Source organism: Psilocybe cubensis, chromosome 2, assembly GCF_017499595.1.
Source record: "Psilocybe cubensis strain MGC-MH-2018 chromosome 2, whole genome shotgun sequence".
Taxonomy (NCBI): Eukaryota; Fungi; Basidiomycota; class Agaricomycetes; order Agaricales; family Agrocybaceae; genus Psilocybe; species Psilocybe cubensis.
The window spans coordinates 3,677,145-3,694,065 of NC_063000.1; the positions used below are offsets into that span (position 1 = coordinate 3,677,145).

A 16,921-nucleotide genomic window follows, 5' to 3' on the forward strand; every position below is an offset into this window, starting at 1 on the left:
GTCACAAGGTTGTATTGAGTGGATTGAACATACCTGTATGGGTCATATGGACGGCGACTCTCAGCGAAAAGAAGGTCGCGTGAGATTAGATGGCCACAGAGAATATCTGTCGTGTTCCGGAGCCAGGTGGTGTCAGGTCCAAGCTTGAGTGTGTTACAAATCCTAAACATTGACCAAAGCGGCTACATTTCAAAAAGGTGAGAATGCAAATGCTGCGACACACGTGTTACATGCTGTCATAGGAAAATAGACTATTTATCTTCGCACAATATGCCAACCTACTAACCACATTCAACGTTTGATTTCTTGAAAAATTATGATGGTCATTCGATAGTTTCTCTCCAGTTCTTGCTGCCCGAAAAAAAGGGTGATAATACTCTGATTTCACGAAGAAATTATCGAGTCGTTAGCAGAGGGCACACTCTTCGATCCATGTGTGCAGCTCAGGAGTTGCTAGAAGCCCTAGAGTTACGTTCAACTTGAACTGCTTTCCACGGTTTCGTCTAATTTGGTGATAAATCTGTGATATGGCTGTCCGTCAGGGTAATAGTTTAAGAGTTCAGTTCCAAGTTTTGACGGAGAATAAGGTTGAAGAAAAGTTGCAAAAGTTGTTCTCGCAAAAGTTGGCGACAAGGAATTTGTTGTTGAGCGAGGGATTACGTAACTATTTTGCAAGTCGATCAGCACCTGCTTGGTACTAAAATTAAAAAAAATAGAAATATATTGCAGTCGAGAATAAAGTCTGGCATTGGGAATCACTTTAGAAAAGACCAAGAAGACTGGCATCATCTAGTTCTTTTATCAAATCGCGCGCCTCCCGTGCAGGCCGAGCAATGAACGGTTTTTCATGGGCCGCACTTTCCAGTACCTTTTGAGCTACAGCTCGCAAAAGTTTGAGTTTCTGGAACAGATTGGGTCTTTCTGAACTGTCCGCGTCATCATCCTCCCTTATGACTCCCAATATCACTTGGGACGACATTATTGAAGGTGGCGTTCCAAAAATGAGATGTGTTCTACAAGACGAATTAGAAACAGTTGTGACAAACAGAACGAAAGCATGCAACTCACTCAACAATTGTCCTCAGAAGATCTGGTTTATCAGAAAGTGATTTGACAAGTGCTCCAACAGCTTCGCAATAGTGCTCTACGATTATGATTTAGGACTATGGTTTGTATTGCAACGTTGCCGATTAAAAACATGAACTCACCGCTATGCGTTTCACGGAATGATTCTGCAACTAATTCAATGCATGATTCCCGAGCCTTGTCCCCGACGTTTTGAGATGCGTTATGCATGACATGGGAGAGAGCCCAGATGAAACTGGTCGAGATGGAATCTTCGTTTCCTTTTGCTCCCGTAATCAGTTCTGTGATGACGGGATCCACTCGTGGCTGGTTCTTCATCAACACGCCGAGCGCTTCAGCAGCTTTCGCACGAACAGCGGCGCTGGCTGGATCGCTGGTACTTTTGACAAAGGTCCTCTGCAACTGCGGGAAGAAAGGCTTGACAAAGGCTGGGATACGTTCCAACATCGAAGTCAAGGCGCTCAAAATTGCAATTTTGACACCCGGAGGGTATCCCATTGCTTGTGTTGCTACCCTGATTAAAGGTCCGGTGAATGGCACGACGAAGGGTTTCATGGCATTTTCCTCCGTCCTCTCAACGAGGTCTCCAATGGCATATGCGGCTTGCTCTCTCTGTTCGTTGCTTCCAGTGGTAAGACCGGCAATGATGATAGGGACTGTGGGAGCGACACCCTTTGGTAGATCAAAGCCAGGGACTGTTCGACCCGGAGCACCGGTTGATTCTATGGTGCGTCGTAGTGGTACAACTAGTGGTTCCAGCTCGTCTTTTGGCATGGACTTGACGAATGAATCGAACGCATTCCATGCAGCTGTATATACGTCTACTTGAGAATCATCGAGAAGCGAAACGAGTTGACGAATCCAATCAACCCTGTACAGAGACGAATCCAACTCTGACGCTTGACAAAACACAGTGAAAAGATTGCAGGCGCTAACTCGACGTTTTGGGGATTCGTGTTTTGCCCTACAGAGATGGATTAGTATATATTAACCAAACTTAATTAACTTCAGCGTACCATCCAATTAAAAGCATCATTACAGTGTTGAGGCCTTCTGCATCATTGACAGATGAGAACAAGGCTTCTGTGGCTTCTCCAACAGCCTCCCGAAGCTCGTCTTCGATATCATCCTCGGAGACTTTGACTAGCGCATTCAAGATAGTGGTAAGGCGCTTGCTCAAAGCATTGCCTGCGACTGTCACCAGTGACGCCAGAGCACGAGCATTGAAAACAGTCATCGGAATGGCTGTCAAAGTGGGGATTAATACAGGGAAGACTGTCGTGGCACGAACCTATGCATTCCGAAAGTCAGAAACATACATATTCCACGGAGCTACAAATCCGAAACTCACGTTCATGACTTCCGTGAGGGCTTGCAAGGCAGTCCCTGAACTCTTGCCTGGTTGACGAAGAGCCTCCAACAGAGTGGGGATAGTCTGGTCAATCGCCTTTGTGCCCAACTCCTCTTGTAAGACGTCGAATGCCTGGGCACCTGCTGTACGAACATTGGCTTCATCGTCGACGAGCGCCGCACGAACAATCGAAATGATATCATCTTCATGGTCTTCTCTTTGCGTTTCAGTGGAATTTTGCCTGCGACGAGTCATGAGACAAATATAGAAACTTTACTCATAAATTACCTACATGATCTGGCTGACAGTCAAAGAAACACCTTCACGAGTACGAGGGTCCGATGAAGTTGCTTTTGTCTTGAGGATAGGCATAATGTCTCCAATGATTCTTTCACCAAACTTGCGGCAAACCTCAGCAACAGTTCTGCTAGCAGTCTAAAACTAGGATAAGTGAATTGTTTGAACAATGGAAACTATACTACCTCTTGCTGTTCAAACTCATCAGAGGAAATGAGGAATATAATCTGAGTGACGAGCTCTGGAAGAAGTTCCCTGACTAGACTGGAGTGAGTGGACATTATGTCGGCTAAAAGTATAATTTACCTGTCTTCGGCGTATTGTGCACAAGTGCCTTCCAGATCTGAATGGAGGATTGCCTCACTACCACCACACCATCTTGACGAACCAGATATAGAGCCGCAAGAATCCTGTCCCTTCGTTCGGCACCAAGTACTTCCAAGAGGGCACGACGGGAAGATTCGGCTGTAGTTGCTTCGGCTGCTGCTTCATCTTCATCCAATTCGGACGTCTTGCCAGAAATGCCAGAAACTTTGAACAAAAGCTCTCCAACAAGAGTAATCGAAGATTGCTAAATAAATAGGTAAATATATGCAGATAACAATAAGTTTAATGCATACGCGAATGCGCCAACCAGGATCGAACATGCCACTTTCAAGTTCCGGAAGTAATAAATCGATAGCCTTGCTAGAATAGTTTGTCACAACCATGCGTCCTGCACGCATGGCAGCTTCGCGAACATACTCTTCGGTATCTGCCAGACCACCGAGAATAGGAGCAATAATTTTGGGAAGATGTGGTTGGAAACGACTTCCAAAGGTCGCAGGTAAGTAAACGAGGAGAGACATGAAGCCTTCCCTGACAGTGGGACGAGGGGAACGTGAATTGGCAATGATATCCGGTAAGAGGCCCTCGAGGCGCTCCATGCCAAGACCTGAAAGGACTTCACTCAGTCCCTGGGCGGCACCTTGTCTGTCGACGCCTGAAGTATCTGTCTTCAAGGTCCTTAACAAACCGGGAACAAGATCTGGGAAGTGTATCTCTCCTAGGCGTTCGACCAATGTACCTAAGGCTTTGGCAGCAGTCGCGCGAGCCTCAGGAACGGGATCAACAAGGACTTGATGCACTAGAGGAAGAAGTTCATCCAGATATGGCACAAAGTCTTTGGCATCGGTGAGGGAAGCAAGGTTTCCAACAATCTGAGCAGCTTTCTTTTTTGTATCCGCACCACGTTCTCTAAGACCCCTTTCCAGTATAGGTACAACCTGGCCAAATGCAGTTGGTACACTGCCATAAAGTAAAGTTGTAATAGAATCTTACCAGTGCAAGCGAAGAGTGGTCAATATAGTGCATAAAGGATGTCTTCAACAAGGATCCCAAAGCATTTGGAGTCTTCGCCGGGTCTACTAATGCCTTGAGTAAGACTGGCACGAGGGATTGAATTTCTGGGTTGCTGATGACCTCGCCGAATTGCTTCAAGCTTTTATTGGCAGAAGTGCGCACTTGGGCATGGGAGTCCGTCAAAACACCTGTCAGTCGCGGAATGACAATTGGTAAAGAAATGGACAATTGACGAGGCGAGCAGTAAGCCATCATTCCTAACAGTTCGATGGATCCTTTCTTGGAGCGCCATTGTTTTTCGTCTAAACCTTCCAGAAGTGTAGGAAGAATAAGCTTGACTCCATAACCAGATAGATTGCCCATGATCACTCTTGAGGCATCTTGAGCAGCTTCGCGAACGTCTGCTGTCGAGTCTCCGAAGGAAGTTAACAAAAGTGGAAGAACAAAAGTGATGTATGGTTCGAAAAGGCGGCCTAACGTGTTTGACAGAGTTTCAAAGGCAAACATGACACCTTGGCGAGGTTCATAACGCTTTTTGTCTTCCGCTGCAATTTTCAATCTGCTGATGATGTTGAACTCTTTCATACCGCCGATTCCGGTGCCATTGATGACACCAGCCAGCCCATAAGCAGCACCACGCCTAGTGGCGTATTTGGGGGCATTGAAAAGGTCGTCAAAAAGAGTGTCAACCAAAGTAGGCAGTCGAGGTCGCATCAGAGTTACCAGAGGTGATAAACATTCCGAAACTGCGATTTGAACTTGCTCTGATGGAGTTTTTAGGGCATCAACGAGTCGGTCCACGATTTCGGTTACTCTTGAGTCTGAAGCCTCTAAATGTCTGGCAACACGACCGAGTAAAATGACCACAGCTTCTTTGATAAAATCATCGGTTTCAGAAGTGTATGAGGATTTGCCGAGACGATCTTCGAAGATAGCGACCAAAGCTGCTAGACGACTGGCGCCATGTAAGTCGATTACTTGTGTCCCAGCGGCCAGCATTCCTCGACGGACTTCTGGCGCGCGGTCTCCAAGCGCTTGGTCTTCGATCAAGAATTTGATGAATGGTTCTATCTCAGAGTCGGTAAAGGATGACGCCAATTGTTTGAATGCTTGCGATGCAGCTAAACGTGCAGGCCATGGATCGGCACGATCGAGGCTTTGCGCAATAACCATGCCCTGTGGAATTACTTTAAATAAATGGCTTAGCGTACAGTTATAGAACTTACATATTGGTCAAACTCTGGTGCAAGGACTTTGGCCTAGCAATCATATGTATGAGTCATATGTTGCCAATGAAGGATGAAATTTATATCACCTTTTCACGGTAGTAATTCTGTAAAACTATGACAGTATTCGAAATAGTTTGCGGCCACTGTTCCACCGCCTCCGCAATTGCGGCGGCTACACTGGAGCGTACATACGCATTATCATGTCCTGGTTAAGAGGATAAACATTTTCACTTCTGTCACGAAAATTAGATTTGCATACCCAGGAATTCTACCAAATCGTCGAGGAAGGATTCCAGGATATCAAATCCATTATCATCCCAAACATGACGAGCCAGTCTTTTGTTTTGTTCATCATCATCATGGCAAGCAATCCAAAGCTCAGCGGACCAGTCCATCTCTGTCAAATCGAATGGCTTCATAAACGTTAAACCATGATATTGGGCGTATATTCGGTTGATTACTGACCTGTATGGCTTGTAGACATGAATTTCGAACATACGACTCTTGGAATAAAGTGCCTCGAAGAAGAACTTGGATCTCGTCATGAGTCGCCGTCCCATAAATCGCCTCGCCAAGTTCAATTAGAGAAGACGAGGCTTCTTTCCCAAGGTTAGGTTGTTGACGAATGACGTGGATGAGATTATCGATTGTTTGCAATCGCGGGAAAGCGGTGTTGGAAACTGGAGGGAAGGTCAACATGCGAACTCAAAGAAATAGAGCAAGCTAACAAACATTCTCCACAATGGAATTTAATTATCTCCAAAGCGAGTGCAACCTGTTCCAGGGGGTCTTCATCCTCATCTTCCTCGTCATTGTCCCCTTTTTTACCGGGTATACCACCCCCTGTCAGAATTTTGCTGAGAAGAGGAAAAGTGTATGAGAAAGTGGCAGCGTCAAACGGCGATTGCTCGGATAAGAATCGAAGGCGATAGAGAACACGAATGACCAGCTCTATGATACATTTAAATTTGAAATATAAAGACTCAAAACTCAACAAAAACTTACTATGAAGAGGCTCTGCCTGGAGTTCTTCTGGGACAGCTCCAATTTGGAGGCATCGAAGAGTCGCAATTCCGATCCATCTACTGATTGAGTCAAGTCGCTCCGTCGTGCTTTTGGCAAGCTCCTGTTCAACTCGATGAACGAAATGTTATGACATGCCACAAACTGACTAACCAAATAGGTCTCGAAAGCCACTGTACCCGCAAGGAACGAACCCCTGTTCAAAGCGCCATCCAAAAGCAACGAAACAATCGAGGACATATGCGACTGGAATTCCTCAACTCGAGATGAAACCAAGCTACGGACGAGGTGAAGTCCACGTGTAAGACGAGACTGAATACCGGAAACATGCTGCCGTATCTTTGCTTCTTTCTCAAGTTGCGCCTGAACAAGGGCCTGCTGCTGCCTGGTCAAAGTCACAGGGGTAGCTTTCTTCGTTGCTAGAGACTTGCGGATTTCTTCTTCCCATTTTGCGATTTCGTAGTCTTTACCTTTGTTAGTTCGGACTTCCGCTTGGGTCGATGATAGAACTAACAGAAAGTTTTACATCAGCCTTCGAAGATTAAGGAGATTCATGACCAAACCATCAACATATGTAGTGCCTTCAGGGGTTGCCCAGATAGCAAGATCTTCATCAGAAATGGCCTTAAGGATGTCTGGGTTCAGGTCATCCTTCAGTTGATCTACAATACACGAGAGGACAAGGGCGGGAGAAATGAACGCCAATGTAGTAACGGCTGCGTACGCTGCCTCCGCAAACCCGGGCTTTGTACTCAATGAGCATTGTAACATACGCAACATGAAAGAGACATGCCTTCGAAGTAGCAGTAGTTGCATCCAACAATAATCGCATGACCTTATCCAGGTGTTTGTCGACGACCTCCCGAGGGTCAACACCGGCTTTCTGACAAATGTCAACCCATGTCTGCCCATCAGATGCACCTATGGATTTCGTTCAGAAACTTATCATACGTGAAGAGCATGACGTACGAACATATAAGATTATGATGGGCAAGAATAATCAATTCCACGACAACGTTCTCTCGTAGTGTAGCGCCAACTTCTTCACCGAATGTAACAATGCTCAGCAGCAAAGTGGATAGCCGCGAGTTTTTATTCCAAGGTTGAGAAGATTCTTCCGAGATGCTACCACTGGCAGTTTTGTGTGATACAGAAGCACGAATGATAAATGATGACAAGGCCTCGCGGATGATTCGATCTGTTAGTTGAGGTGCACGAGCTGTTGCATTGACTAGAGAGCTATTGACCAATTTCCGGACCTCTGGATGTCGACTTTCGACACCTAAGTGGATATATACAAGACCCAGTTGGGTGCTAGACTCAAGTTAAGTATAGTTCAAAATACGCGTGACTAGTTTCAACTTGCCGCAAGTGCTCGTTCTTTGAGAGTTCCGAGGAAAAATACTGAAGGGAAGCGTCGCAGGCCTTCAAAAGCCATAGTTCATCGTCTTCTTCCGCCACCTTTTGGTATACCTTGTCCCATAGCAGGAAAGGCTGTTTGACGCCGCTACTTGTGATCGCAGTAATGGCAGGGTTCTGAGCGATGACAGAAGCTGGAGTTCATAGTCAACATTACTTGTCTGTGCGTATATGCCAGTCCGACTAACCAAATTGCTTGGATGCAGCAAAGGAACCAAGAAGCACAGTCACAGCCACATAGCCTTCATAAGGACCACCTGGGGCATTGAGGGGATTTCCGCTGACTGTCTTCAAACAGGCCTCAAATGATGGAAGCAGCCCCTTTGCAAACGCAGCACCACTCTCCGACTCTATAATACCCGGTTCAGAAATTAAGATGGACCCAGCCAGACCAACGAAGGCTTTGCGGACAGCGACTTTAGTATTGGTCATTTCTTTGGCGATGAATTGGACGGCTGCAGTAGAAAGAGCATTCTTGTGGAGCAGGAAAAGAACGTGTGCTGGCAAAACGCTAGCCAAAACAGCTGTAGCTCCTTCGTGCGGTTCTTTGGGAATAAGAACGGAAGCCGCGTCAACGAGTGTGGAGGAGACATCAGTGGCTGGTGAAATGTTGGAGAGCATCGAATAGAGCGCTACTCTGTGGTCGGGGCCCGCGGACTTTCCGGTCTTTGGTAAAGCAATGAGTTCTGTAACAGCAATACGAGATAGATTGTGAGGATCCGAAGGATCGCTGAGAGCAATTAATGCTTTGAAGAGATGCACAGAGTTGGTACGGACAATCGGGTTGCTGGACTTTGCACTGCTGATGATCTGCGTTAGTAAGCGTTGGAAAGATTCGACAGATAGTGGGTGCTTGTATGAGACAAAAAATTGTGTAACAGCTATGCCGAACAAATTAAAAATCATCGAGCAAAGAGGACATGGAAAACACACCGGGGAGACAGTGTTCTGGGGACCGCAACATGGCCTTCTCGATGGTAGGGTGAATGGCTTTAGTGAAATCATCGGACGTGATGAAGGTGGAAACAAAGTCGTTGAGTGATGATATGGTGTGATCAGGTAGGGAAGTTTTCGACATGAGGATCGCAGACGTGTAGAGTTCAACAATTCTATCTTTTGATTCAATGGGAAGTCGCTGAACCGGTTCTACTGAGACGTTTTTCAAACGGATAAGGACGCTGACAGCTACACCCAGAAGGGGAACCATTCGTGTTGGCGTTTGGCTGCCTTTTGAAATTTCTAGGAGAGTAGAAATAAATTCGGGAACTTTGGAAAATCCTGCCGCCCTGAGTGCTCTCCGTGTTCGTGTAAGGACACCTTTTTTAACCGCTGGTTTCGCTTTCGAGGAGTCGCTGAGCATATCGAAAAGAATACCCATTGATCCAGCGAGCACACGCCATGAGTTGGAGGCAGCGAAATGTGGATTATGCTTCACGCAAACCGTGAACAATCCACAGGCCCAACTGTGAAGAACGAACAGATCTGAAGGCGCACATGAACTGTTGCGACCCGGTCAAATTGGCGATTAATTCAATAGCTTCAATAACGCACTCTGAATTCCCCTTCTTTGCCAATTTTCCGACCTCATTTGAGAACCATCCTAAAACCTGCTCTGCAACTCCCAACCGAACCTCATCCTTAGCCCCTTCCTCTGTGCCGCGCAGTTCATCTCTCCGGACCAATTCGATCGCCACAGCTTCGACAGCATCGCGGGAAGCAGCGTCCGAGTACCGTGGATATGTGAGGGTCAGCAACTTGAAAATATCCAATATTTGAGACAGCGTCAGATCTGAAAAAATGCAATACAGGATCAGCGACAGTATCCAAATGCCAACCAAAGAGCTCACAGAACCTGCATGTTTCGCAAGCGACAAAATCTCATCGCGCAAGAACACAGTCCTGGCTTTCGTTTTTTCGTTCAAGAGATAGTTTTGCGCGTATTCTAGCGACCTTGACCAGTCGTTTAGCACCTGATCCCTCTGCCATACTTGTTCCTGGTCTTCTCCGTTTCCTGTTGAGGAGGTTGTCGCGGATGAAATCCAGGATTGTATCTCGGCTTTGCTCATTGCGCCCGCGGCCGGCTCCTTCTTGAGCTTCGCTAATGGGTTTTTAGGAGGCACTTTGACGAAAATCTGATAACGACTGAAAAATCAAGTACACCGATTGAGAACGAGTCAACGCGCTAAATCTGATCGTGGGAATTAATTGGGTGTTGTGTTGAAGCCACCTGCTAACATTAAATAAACCATTTACTCAAAGTGTTGGAAGACTAGAAATGGATACACGAGATACACAATAAAATTGATTGCAAGTTGTTAGACCATTGACATAGCATGTTTCAAAAACACAGTGGAATTGCGCTCTGAAAAAAATGAGGATAATGAACAGCTGGATGGAAGATATGATGCAAAAATACGAGCAAGTACAGAGTTCCAGCACACATGCAGATAGAAAGGAGGATGTAGAACGAACATAAACCCAAGAAATAAAAATAAAATAAACAGAGCAGGAAAATTCCAGGAAATCATTTGGGTGGTTTTTGATCCTCAAATGGATTCTGAACGATTTCGGCAGGGTAGTCCACGGGAGAATCTGATGAGTTTGATTTAAATTGAGGTAGAGGCGGCTGAGACCTCATAGTGGACCTGGTTGGCGGAAATCTGGAATTGAAGGCTATCAAACTTGTGGAAGATGAGGCTGGTGACGGAGTGACTTCCAACTCTGTTACCCCGGCAGGAGTAAACGGAGTACGGGAGTCTGTAAAATGCCATGCACCGTCGGGTCGACGAATGGCAATGCGCATGTCTTCGCCAGGTTTGTGTTCTATAAGAAAAACACGTCGTTAACGGAACAGTTTCAACATCATCAATATAGCAAGACATACTAAATTTCGGTGCTGTCCCTCCAGGATGGTGCCCAGCTGCGCCAAATGGTGTGATGTGGGTGGCAGGGTGGTCACTGTGTATCAGCGCCCCTTGGTACGGCCCAGCAATCTCTCCACTAGCCTGCCGACGTTTTAGACGCAGCGTCGTCATGATCACGAAGCCAATTAGAAAGGCTCCAGCGATAGCAAGGACGGTAATCGCGACCATCATACGGTGGTCGGTCTTAGGGGTAGGATCCGAGCTCACAGATGTCGCGCTTGAGGCAGCAGAAGCCGTTGAATCGACAGGAAATGGTGACATTGGGACCGTCTCTGCTGGAGGACGCGAAGCCGCATTTGATTAGCTTACATCTGGTATTCATAAGCCAAATGTGGGCGTACCTGTAACGTAAAGACAATGCAACAAGACGGGGAGTTTGTTTGAAGCAAAAGAATGAACTTCAAACTGGAAAACGAGCGTGAGGGAGGGTGCACGACAGACCCAGGAAATTTCGTGGTAGAAAGAAAGCTGTCTGACGCCTAGACTTCAGCTCCAATAACGCTATATCTGTCAGGGGAACATGCAAAGTATCCATCAGGACGTGGCTATTAGTTTACTTTGAACATTCATGCTTGCCTAGCTGAATAAATAGAGGCAAATGAGAAGTGATGCGAATCTTTTCAAGTAGACAGTCTTGAATTAATTTGAACCTGCCAGCACGAAAACCATGGAAGAACAGTGGTTGGGACTTGGTCGCAACCAGTTGGGAGGTTCAACGGTCACAGTCAGGGCCAAGACAGCAGAGGTCTTGTTCAACTTACGACTTGACAGAAGGAGAAATCTAAATTGATTGGACGTAACGTGATGCAACGTGCCGACCCTCGGGCTAAATTTTGTACCGAGCCGACATCAAAACCCAGGCACATGGTACGCATGGAAAGGTGATTCCCCTCGCTCATAACTTGTTGGTCCAAATATCTTCATTCAAAATACCTCCAATCTATGTACATGAATGCTCCTATTAATGTCTCGAACCACAATGGACGGACGAACCACTCTGCAATGCTAACTGGTACAGTAACTTAAGCACAAGCCTTCCCGTCGAGCATGTGTAGATGTAAAACAAGATGATGATGGTCCAGAAGTGCAGCTAGGAGCGTGTAATGCAGTGGTAAGCTTAGAATTATATCGAACACCGTTATGGCTTACTACTTAGGTTGACGCGTTGAACGAGAGCTTTGTAGCGGCCTGGCCAGCTGCAGCCTTGTCAAGCTTGATATTGTTGTCCAGTTTCTTCTGCTCCGCGGCAAGCTTATCGACCACGTTCTGTCCTTGCGCTGCCTGAACCTTCAGTTTGAGGATGGTCGCAGTGAGCTTAAGGACCTTGTTCTGGATCTTCCCGTTCTATATTTTCCCAGTGAAGAGATTTTTTTGAAAAAAAATAAAAAACGAAGAGTCACCAGATCAGAATTGGCATTCGGACAAATAATATATAGAACATGCCTACCTGGAGAGCGGTCTTCGCAGCACCGGTCGCGTTTTCAATAGCAGGATTAAATGCCTCTGTCTCTGCCTTGTTGGCGATCTGGTTGACACTGTTCAGGAAATCCAAATCGGCTTTCGCGACGTTCTTTGCGTCATTCAAATTGAGCGCGCTAAACTTGGCGAGAGCCTGCGCTTGCGCGTTACCAGCTCTGCCACCAGAGATCGAAAGTTGGTTGTATGTTTGTTTGGCGAAGACAGGTGCATTGGCACGGCGTTCGAGGACAGGAGCTGCCAAAGCCGCGGTGAGGATGGCGAAAATGGTGACAAGGAAGGTAGGGAACTGCATAACGTCAAGGCTACTGATCTTATTTGCCAGAAGACGATTGAAAAATACAGAAGATTAGGAAAGAAAAATACAGCACAGCTGTAAAAAAAGAAGGGCAAAGAAAGAGAAATAACGATCAAAATACAACCTGCAAAACTAGATGAGCATATTATATCGTTCGTAAAACTCGGGCCAACACGCTTAGGCACAAAGGATACATTAAAACTATGGAAACCAATAAATAATGATACCGCCGACGCGATCAGACGCGATCCTGGAACCTAATACGTATAGGCGCACGACAATCCGCGTCCTAATGCACATGAGTTGCACATGGAGAACATGGAATTGATTACACGGCAAACTCACTGTATACAGCCCGGTTTCGCTGTATCGCCTGAGCTGTAGCCTGTATAGCCCACCAAGTCTTGAAATACTGAATAACCCGCACGCATTCGACTTGTCCAAAATGATATTCGAAAGCCAGACTTACTAGAACTCAAAAAATCTGTAAATTCATTCGTGTGAAGCCGCTGATTGCCGAAGAAACCAAAAGGCCACAGCGGTACGCCAGAGCCCTCCATCTTCACATCTTCTCCAGTAAGTACGAGTATGCACTAGTCCCCAAAGAGGCCGTGGATTGCTCATCTCTTATCAAATCCACGGAGGTGCGTTTTGTATTGTCAAAATCATTGCCCTTACGTATTCAGTATCGCGAGTCCAGTAACTGCATTATCAGGCTTCAGGCTGACCTGGGAAAGTGGATAACTACAACGGACTGTCTACTGCCATAGTCAAAAGGGTTCACCACTCACTGCTTGGAATCAAAAGTGACGGGTTGCGTTCTATTGCGATTTCAGGATGTCCCAACTCCTGAGTTCAACCGTGCGCAGTGCAAAACGCACCTTCTCCAAGATGGGATACAGTACCTCAATCGCAGATCCGCTTCCCGCTACTTTCCTGCGTGGGGGGACATCCAAAGGCATCTTCCTCACACAATCATCTCTACCACCCGACCGTGCCGCATGGACCCCCATATTCCTAGGCATCATGGGCTCCCCGGACGCAGAGTACGGGCGCCAGCTAAACGGTATGGGCGGCGGCGTCTCGAGCCTCTCCAAGATCATGGTCATCGCCCCGCCGTCCGCCGCACAGAGGGCACAGGGCATCGACGTCGCGTACACCTTTGCGCAGGTCGGCATCCGCGATGCGAGCGTCGACTACTCGGGCAACTGCGGCAACCTCTCCAGCATGATCGGGGTGTACGCCATCGAGGAGGGCCTGTGCCCGGCGCGTACCGGCAAAGACGGTGTCGCTACTGTGAGAGCGTTCAATACGAACACACAGAAGGTCGTTGACACGACGTTTCCTGTGGCGGAGGATGGTACGCCGCTCGTTGACCTGCCCCAGACGAGCATTGCAGGCGTTCCGGGAAAGGCGTCGAAGATTGTGCTTGATTTTGTCGACCCAGGAGGTGCGCGTACCGGGAAACTCCTTCCGACAGGCAACGCGACAGACGTTCTGGAAATCAAATCCTCCGACGCGATTGGTTCACGCACGGTCAAAGCCTCGTTAGTAGACGCAACAAACCCGACTGTCTTCGTCGACTATGCTGAATTAGACGAGTTTCTTCCTATGGGAGACTATGTGAGTGGCAAAAGCACAGCCTCCGAGCAAGTGGGACCAGTCCTGGAAGAAATACGCCAGGAAGGCGCAAAGGCCATGGGACTCGACCCGTCTGCCCAAGCACAGCCAAAAATAACATTACTGAGGGCACCACACACTCAAGACGACATTGCACAGGGAGTCGACATTGTCGTGCATGCACTCTCGATGGGGGTCCTGCATAAAGCTATTCCAATGACCGTAGGACTTTGCCTAGGGGTCTCATCGAAAGTAGAAGGAACCATCGCTTGGAGTATTGTACGAGAGGTGTTGTCTGAGCAGGCCAGCAAATCAGACTTGGATACCATTCGAATTCGGCATCCAGGTGGTTTAGTTGACGTTGGTGCCGATTTCGACAGCAGTGGTGTGGTTAAAAGCGCAAAGGTTATACGAACGGGAAGGCGATTGATGAAAGGATATGTATGGCATGGAAGCAATCACCAAGTTGTAAAAGGACAGCACATGTCAAGCATAAAGGAGAGCGTACAATACTCCGATACACTTGCCTTACGCCATACATTGATAGAATGATAGCACCCGTGGTAGCGTTCGACATACTGGAAATGGATGGAATCCGTGAATGGTGGAACGCCGGAGACACTTCGTATCTTGCTTACTTTCATACGACAAAGTGCCTACACAATTTCGCGTAATTGTCGTCGACTATTACCAGTAAACCACCGGTAAGGATAAAATCTCGAAGTCGAAACCTTGCATAATTGATAGTACTCTAAAAAATGCGCAAGACTATACTCGTACAGTAAACATAAGCCCATGAGTCAACACATAAATAATTCACGTTCAATCAAAGCCAGAGGAACCCCGTTGGCGCTTGAACAGAGTCATTTGACGCGATCTCTTTCAGCGACTTGCCGCCGTTAATCCGCTCAAACATTTTGACTCCCCCACCATTTGCGCCGCCTGCAATCAGATACCTGTCGTCGGGCCCGCCGAACACGATTCCGCGCACATGCTTCAGCCCGGTTCTGACCTCGGCGATGAGTTCAAGACTGTCGGGTTCCTCGATAGAAAATATAGATATGATGTCACCTTCGGGCGACGGATCATTGCGATTCGAGAGGTAAAGATAGGGGGTCGGGAACGAAGCGTTAGGGGTTGGGATCAAAATTTCTGCCGCGAGCATATCGTTAGGTGTAGGTGGCGGGTTCGACATGGTGGGCACAGATTTGATGAATTTGGGGAATTCTGGTAGTGGAGGGAGGCGATGTCGCACGACCTTGCTGGTCAACTCAAGCAAAGTAAACATATCGCCCTCTGAGATGAATGGATTAATCAAGTCACTGTATTCAGGCCGAAAAAAACTCACTGTAGAACGCGACATGGCGCGGTCCACCCCCTGCTTCGATCCCAACGTGCCCGGCCAACTTCCACGAGCCATCTTTGTCTTTCTTGAGTCTGCAAACACAGTCCGATCCTAGATCTGGGACAAAGATTTCCTGGTATTCCTCATGCAAGATAACCTGATGGGGATGGGAACTTTCTTGTCGCGACTTGTTGGGTCCAACGCCACTCAATTGAACTATGGATGGAGAAGCGGCGAATTTCAGAGGTTTTCCGGACACGGGCAGGACGGCCACCGACCCTGAGGAGTACTATAATGGAAACAGTCAGCTCTGCGCAACACCTTGTTAGATATATGCGCGCACATTGGCCACTAAGACCTCGTTTTCGAGAGCGAGCAAGCAGCACGGATCACGTCCGCCGCTGGTGACTTCTGCGACTTTGTCCAAGAATCCAGTGTCATCGTGCGTGAGGGCGAGTATCTTTCCGTCGTATTGCTCCAGGCCTGTCCATACTATAGAAGGATGGCTCGGATGAGATGCGATCCAAGATGGGTGGTGGCCTACAGTGGTGCTAGATGTCACATCCAACGACGCGGTCTTGGGATCGAAGGTGAGGGTAACGATGTCGTTGCTGTACGAAGCAACGAGGATATGATGCGCCATTTCCAACGAGTACTGCGGGTGCGATGGACTGAGCAGCAGGAAATGAGTCGGGCTTATATGTGCAATCGTGTCGACGCCGAAGTCCGATAATTCGCCGTTTCGGCGCGAGCTGGGTGCTGAAATGATGACGACGGCGGCACAGAAAGGAATACTGAGGACCACATTTTGCAAGCGCAATGTTTCGCGCTGAACAAGTTTAATAAAATCAGTGGTCGCCAAAGAGGAGCAGAAGATCGCCACGAATAGCATCTTGGAATTCTATCCCCGACAATTTCCCTGTCTGCCACGTGACTCGTCTGCTACGGAGATAAAGGAGATACATCGTAGCTTTGATCAGAAGAAGAGGAGCACTTCATATCTCGGAGATTCTGCACCAGTCCAATCTGGAAACCTTGTACACATTCCATGTTTCCCGCTATCAGCTTATTTGAGCTGGTTTCATTATGGGATACGCGATCTAATCATTGGAGAATGAGTTACCGTCTTCTGAGGCTAGGACGTTACGCAGCGGCAAGCTCTATGGAGTGTTATATCTACACAACAACGACGACGTGTTCAGAAAACAGCACCCGTGTCGTAATCACTCATTATGTCCTTAGCTCCGTGGAATCTGGTGGACTCTCGCCGAGAAAAGAATCCCTAACATATTCTCGAAGGACCGATCATGCGGAGGAATACGAATCGTCCGGCATTCTATTGAATGATTGACTTTGTTTGCAGACATATCCGAAGAGCGCACCCTCCATGTCATGTTTACAATGAAACAGCCCATAGAATTCTTTAATACTGAACTATGTATACACTAGGAGGCTTTTAATATGTTATTAGTTTAGTAAATGCCGGGCTGAGTATACAATACACCGCTGATT

At 47.3% G+C, this 16,921-nt stretch overlaps 5 protein-coding genes across 5 annotated transcripts; 1 reads left to right on the forward strand and 4 right to left on the reverse strand.

Annotated features, from left to right (window-relative positions):
* Nucleotides 1-760: 760 nt before the first annotated feature.
* Nucleotides 761-9,812, reverse strand: JR316_0002698 (eIF-2-alpha kinase activator gcn1; the record flags this gene model as incomplete). Its single annotated transcript, XM_047888485.1, has 25 exons — nucleotides 761-1,013; nucleotides 1,069-1,144; nucleotides 1,209-2,050; nucleotides 2,103-2,377; nucleotides 2,438-2,678; nucleotides 2,730-2,872; nucleotides 2,920-2,993; nucleotides 3,041-3,305; nucleotides 3,355-3,999; nucleotides 4,055-5,251; nucleotides 5,302-5,334; nucleotides 5,391-5,509; nucleotides 5,564-5,717; nucleotides 5,770-5,984; nucleotides 6,037-6,255; nucleotides 6,310-6,430; nucleotides 6,481-6,836; nucleotides 6,891-7,071; nucleotides 7,106-7,248; nucleotides 7,301-7,646; nucleotides 7,690-7,880; nucleotides 7,935-8,627; nucleotides 8,680-9,245; nucleotides 9,298-9,535; nucleotides 9,599-9,812. The coding sequence occupies 25 exons, from the start codon at nucleotides 9,810-9,812 to the stop codon at nucleotides 761-763; spliced, it is 7,800 nt and encodes a 2,599-aa protein (XP_047753408.1).
* A 458-nt stretch (nucleotides 9,813-10,270) lies between these two features.
* On the reverse strand, nucleotides 10,271-10,931 carry JR316_0002699 (uncharacterized protein; the record flags this gene model as incomplete). Its single annotated transcript, XM_047888486.1, has 2 exons — nucleotides 10,271-10,569; nucleotides 10,631-10,931. 2 exons carry the CDS (start codon nucleotides 10,929-10,931, stop codon nucleotides 10,271-10,273), a joined length of 600 nt encoding a protein of 199 aa, XP_047753409.1.
* An 891-nt stretch (nucleotides 10,932-11,822) lies between these two features.
* JR316_0002700 (uncharacterized protein) lies at nucleotides 11,823-12,441 on the reverse strand (the record flags this gene model as incomplete). The annotated part of the gene is made up of 2 exons (XM_047888487.1): nucleotides 11,823-12,014; nucleotides 12,118-12,441. The coding sequence occupies 2 exons, from the start codon at nucleotides 12,439-12,441 to the stop codon at nucleotides 11,823-11,825; spliced, it is 516 nt and encodes a 171-aa protein (XP_047753410.1).
* An 840-nt stretch (nucleotides 12,442-13,281) lies between these two features.
* Nucleotides 13,282-14,616, forward strand: JR316_0002701 (3-methylitaconate isomerase; the record flags this gene model as incomplete). The annotated part of the gene is made up of 1 exon (XM_047888488.1): nucleotides 13,282-14,616. One exon carries the CDS (start codon nucleotides 13,282-13,284, stop codon nucleotides 14,614-14,616), a length of 1,335 nt encoding a protein of 444 aa, XP_047753411.1.
* A 274-nt stretch (nucleotides 14,617-14,890) lies between these two features.
* Nucleotides 14,891-16,301, reverse strand: JR316_0002702 (putative 6-phosphogluconolactonase; the record flags this gene model as incomplete). The annotated part of the gene is made up of 3 exons (XM_047888489.1): nucleotides 14,891-15,360; nucleotides 15,413-15,698; nucleotides 15,753-16,301. The coding sequence occupies 3 exons, from the start codon at nucleotides 16,299-16,301 to the stop codon at nucleotides 14,891-14,893; spliced, it is 1,305 nt and encodes a 434-aa protein (XP_047753412.1).
* Between the last annotated feature and the right edge of the window lie 620 nt (nucleotides 16,302-16,921).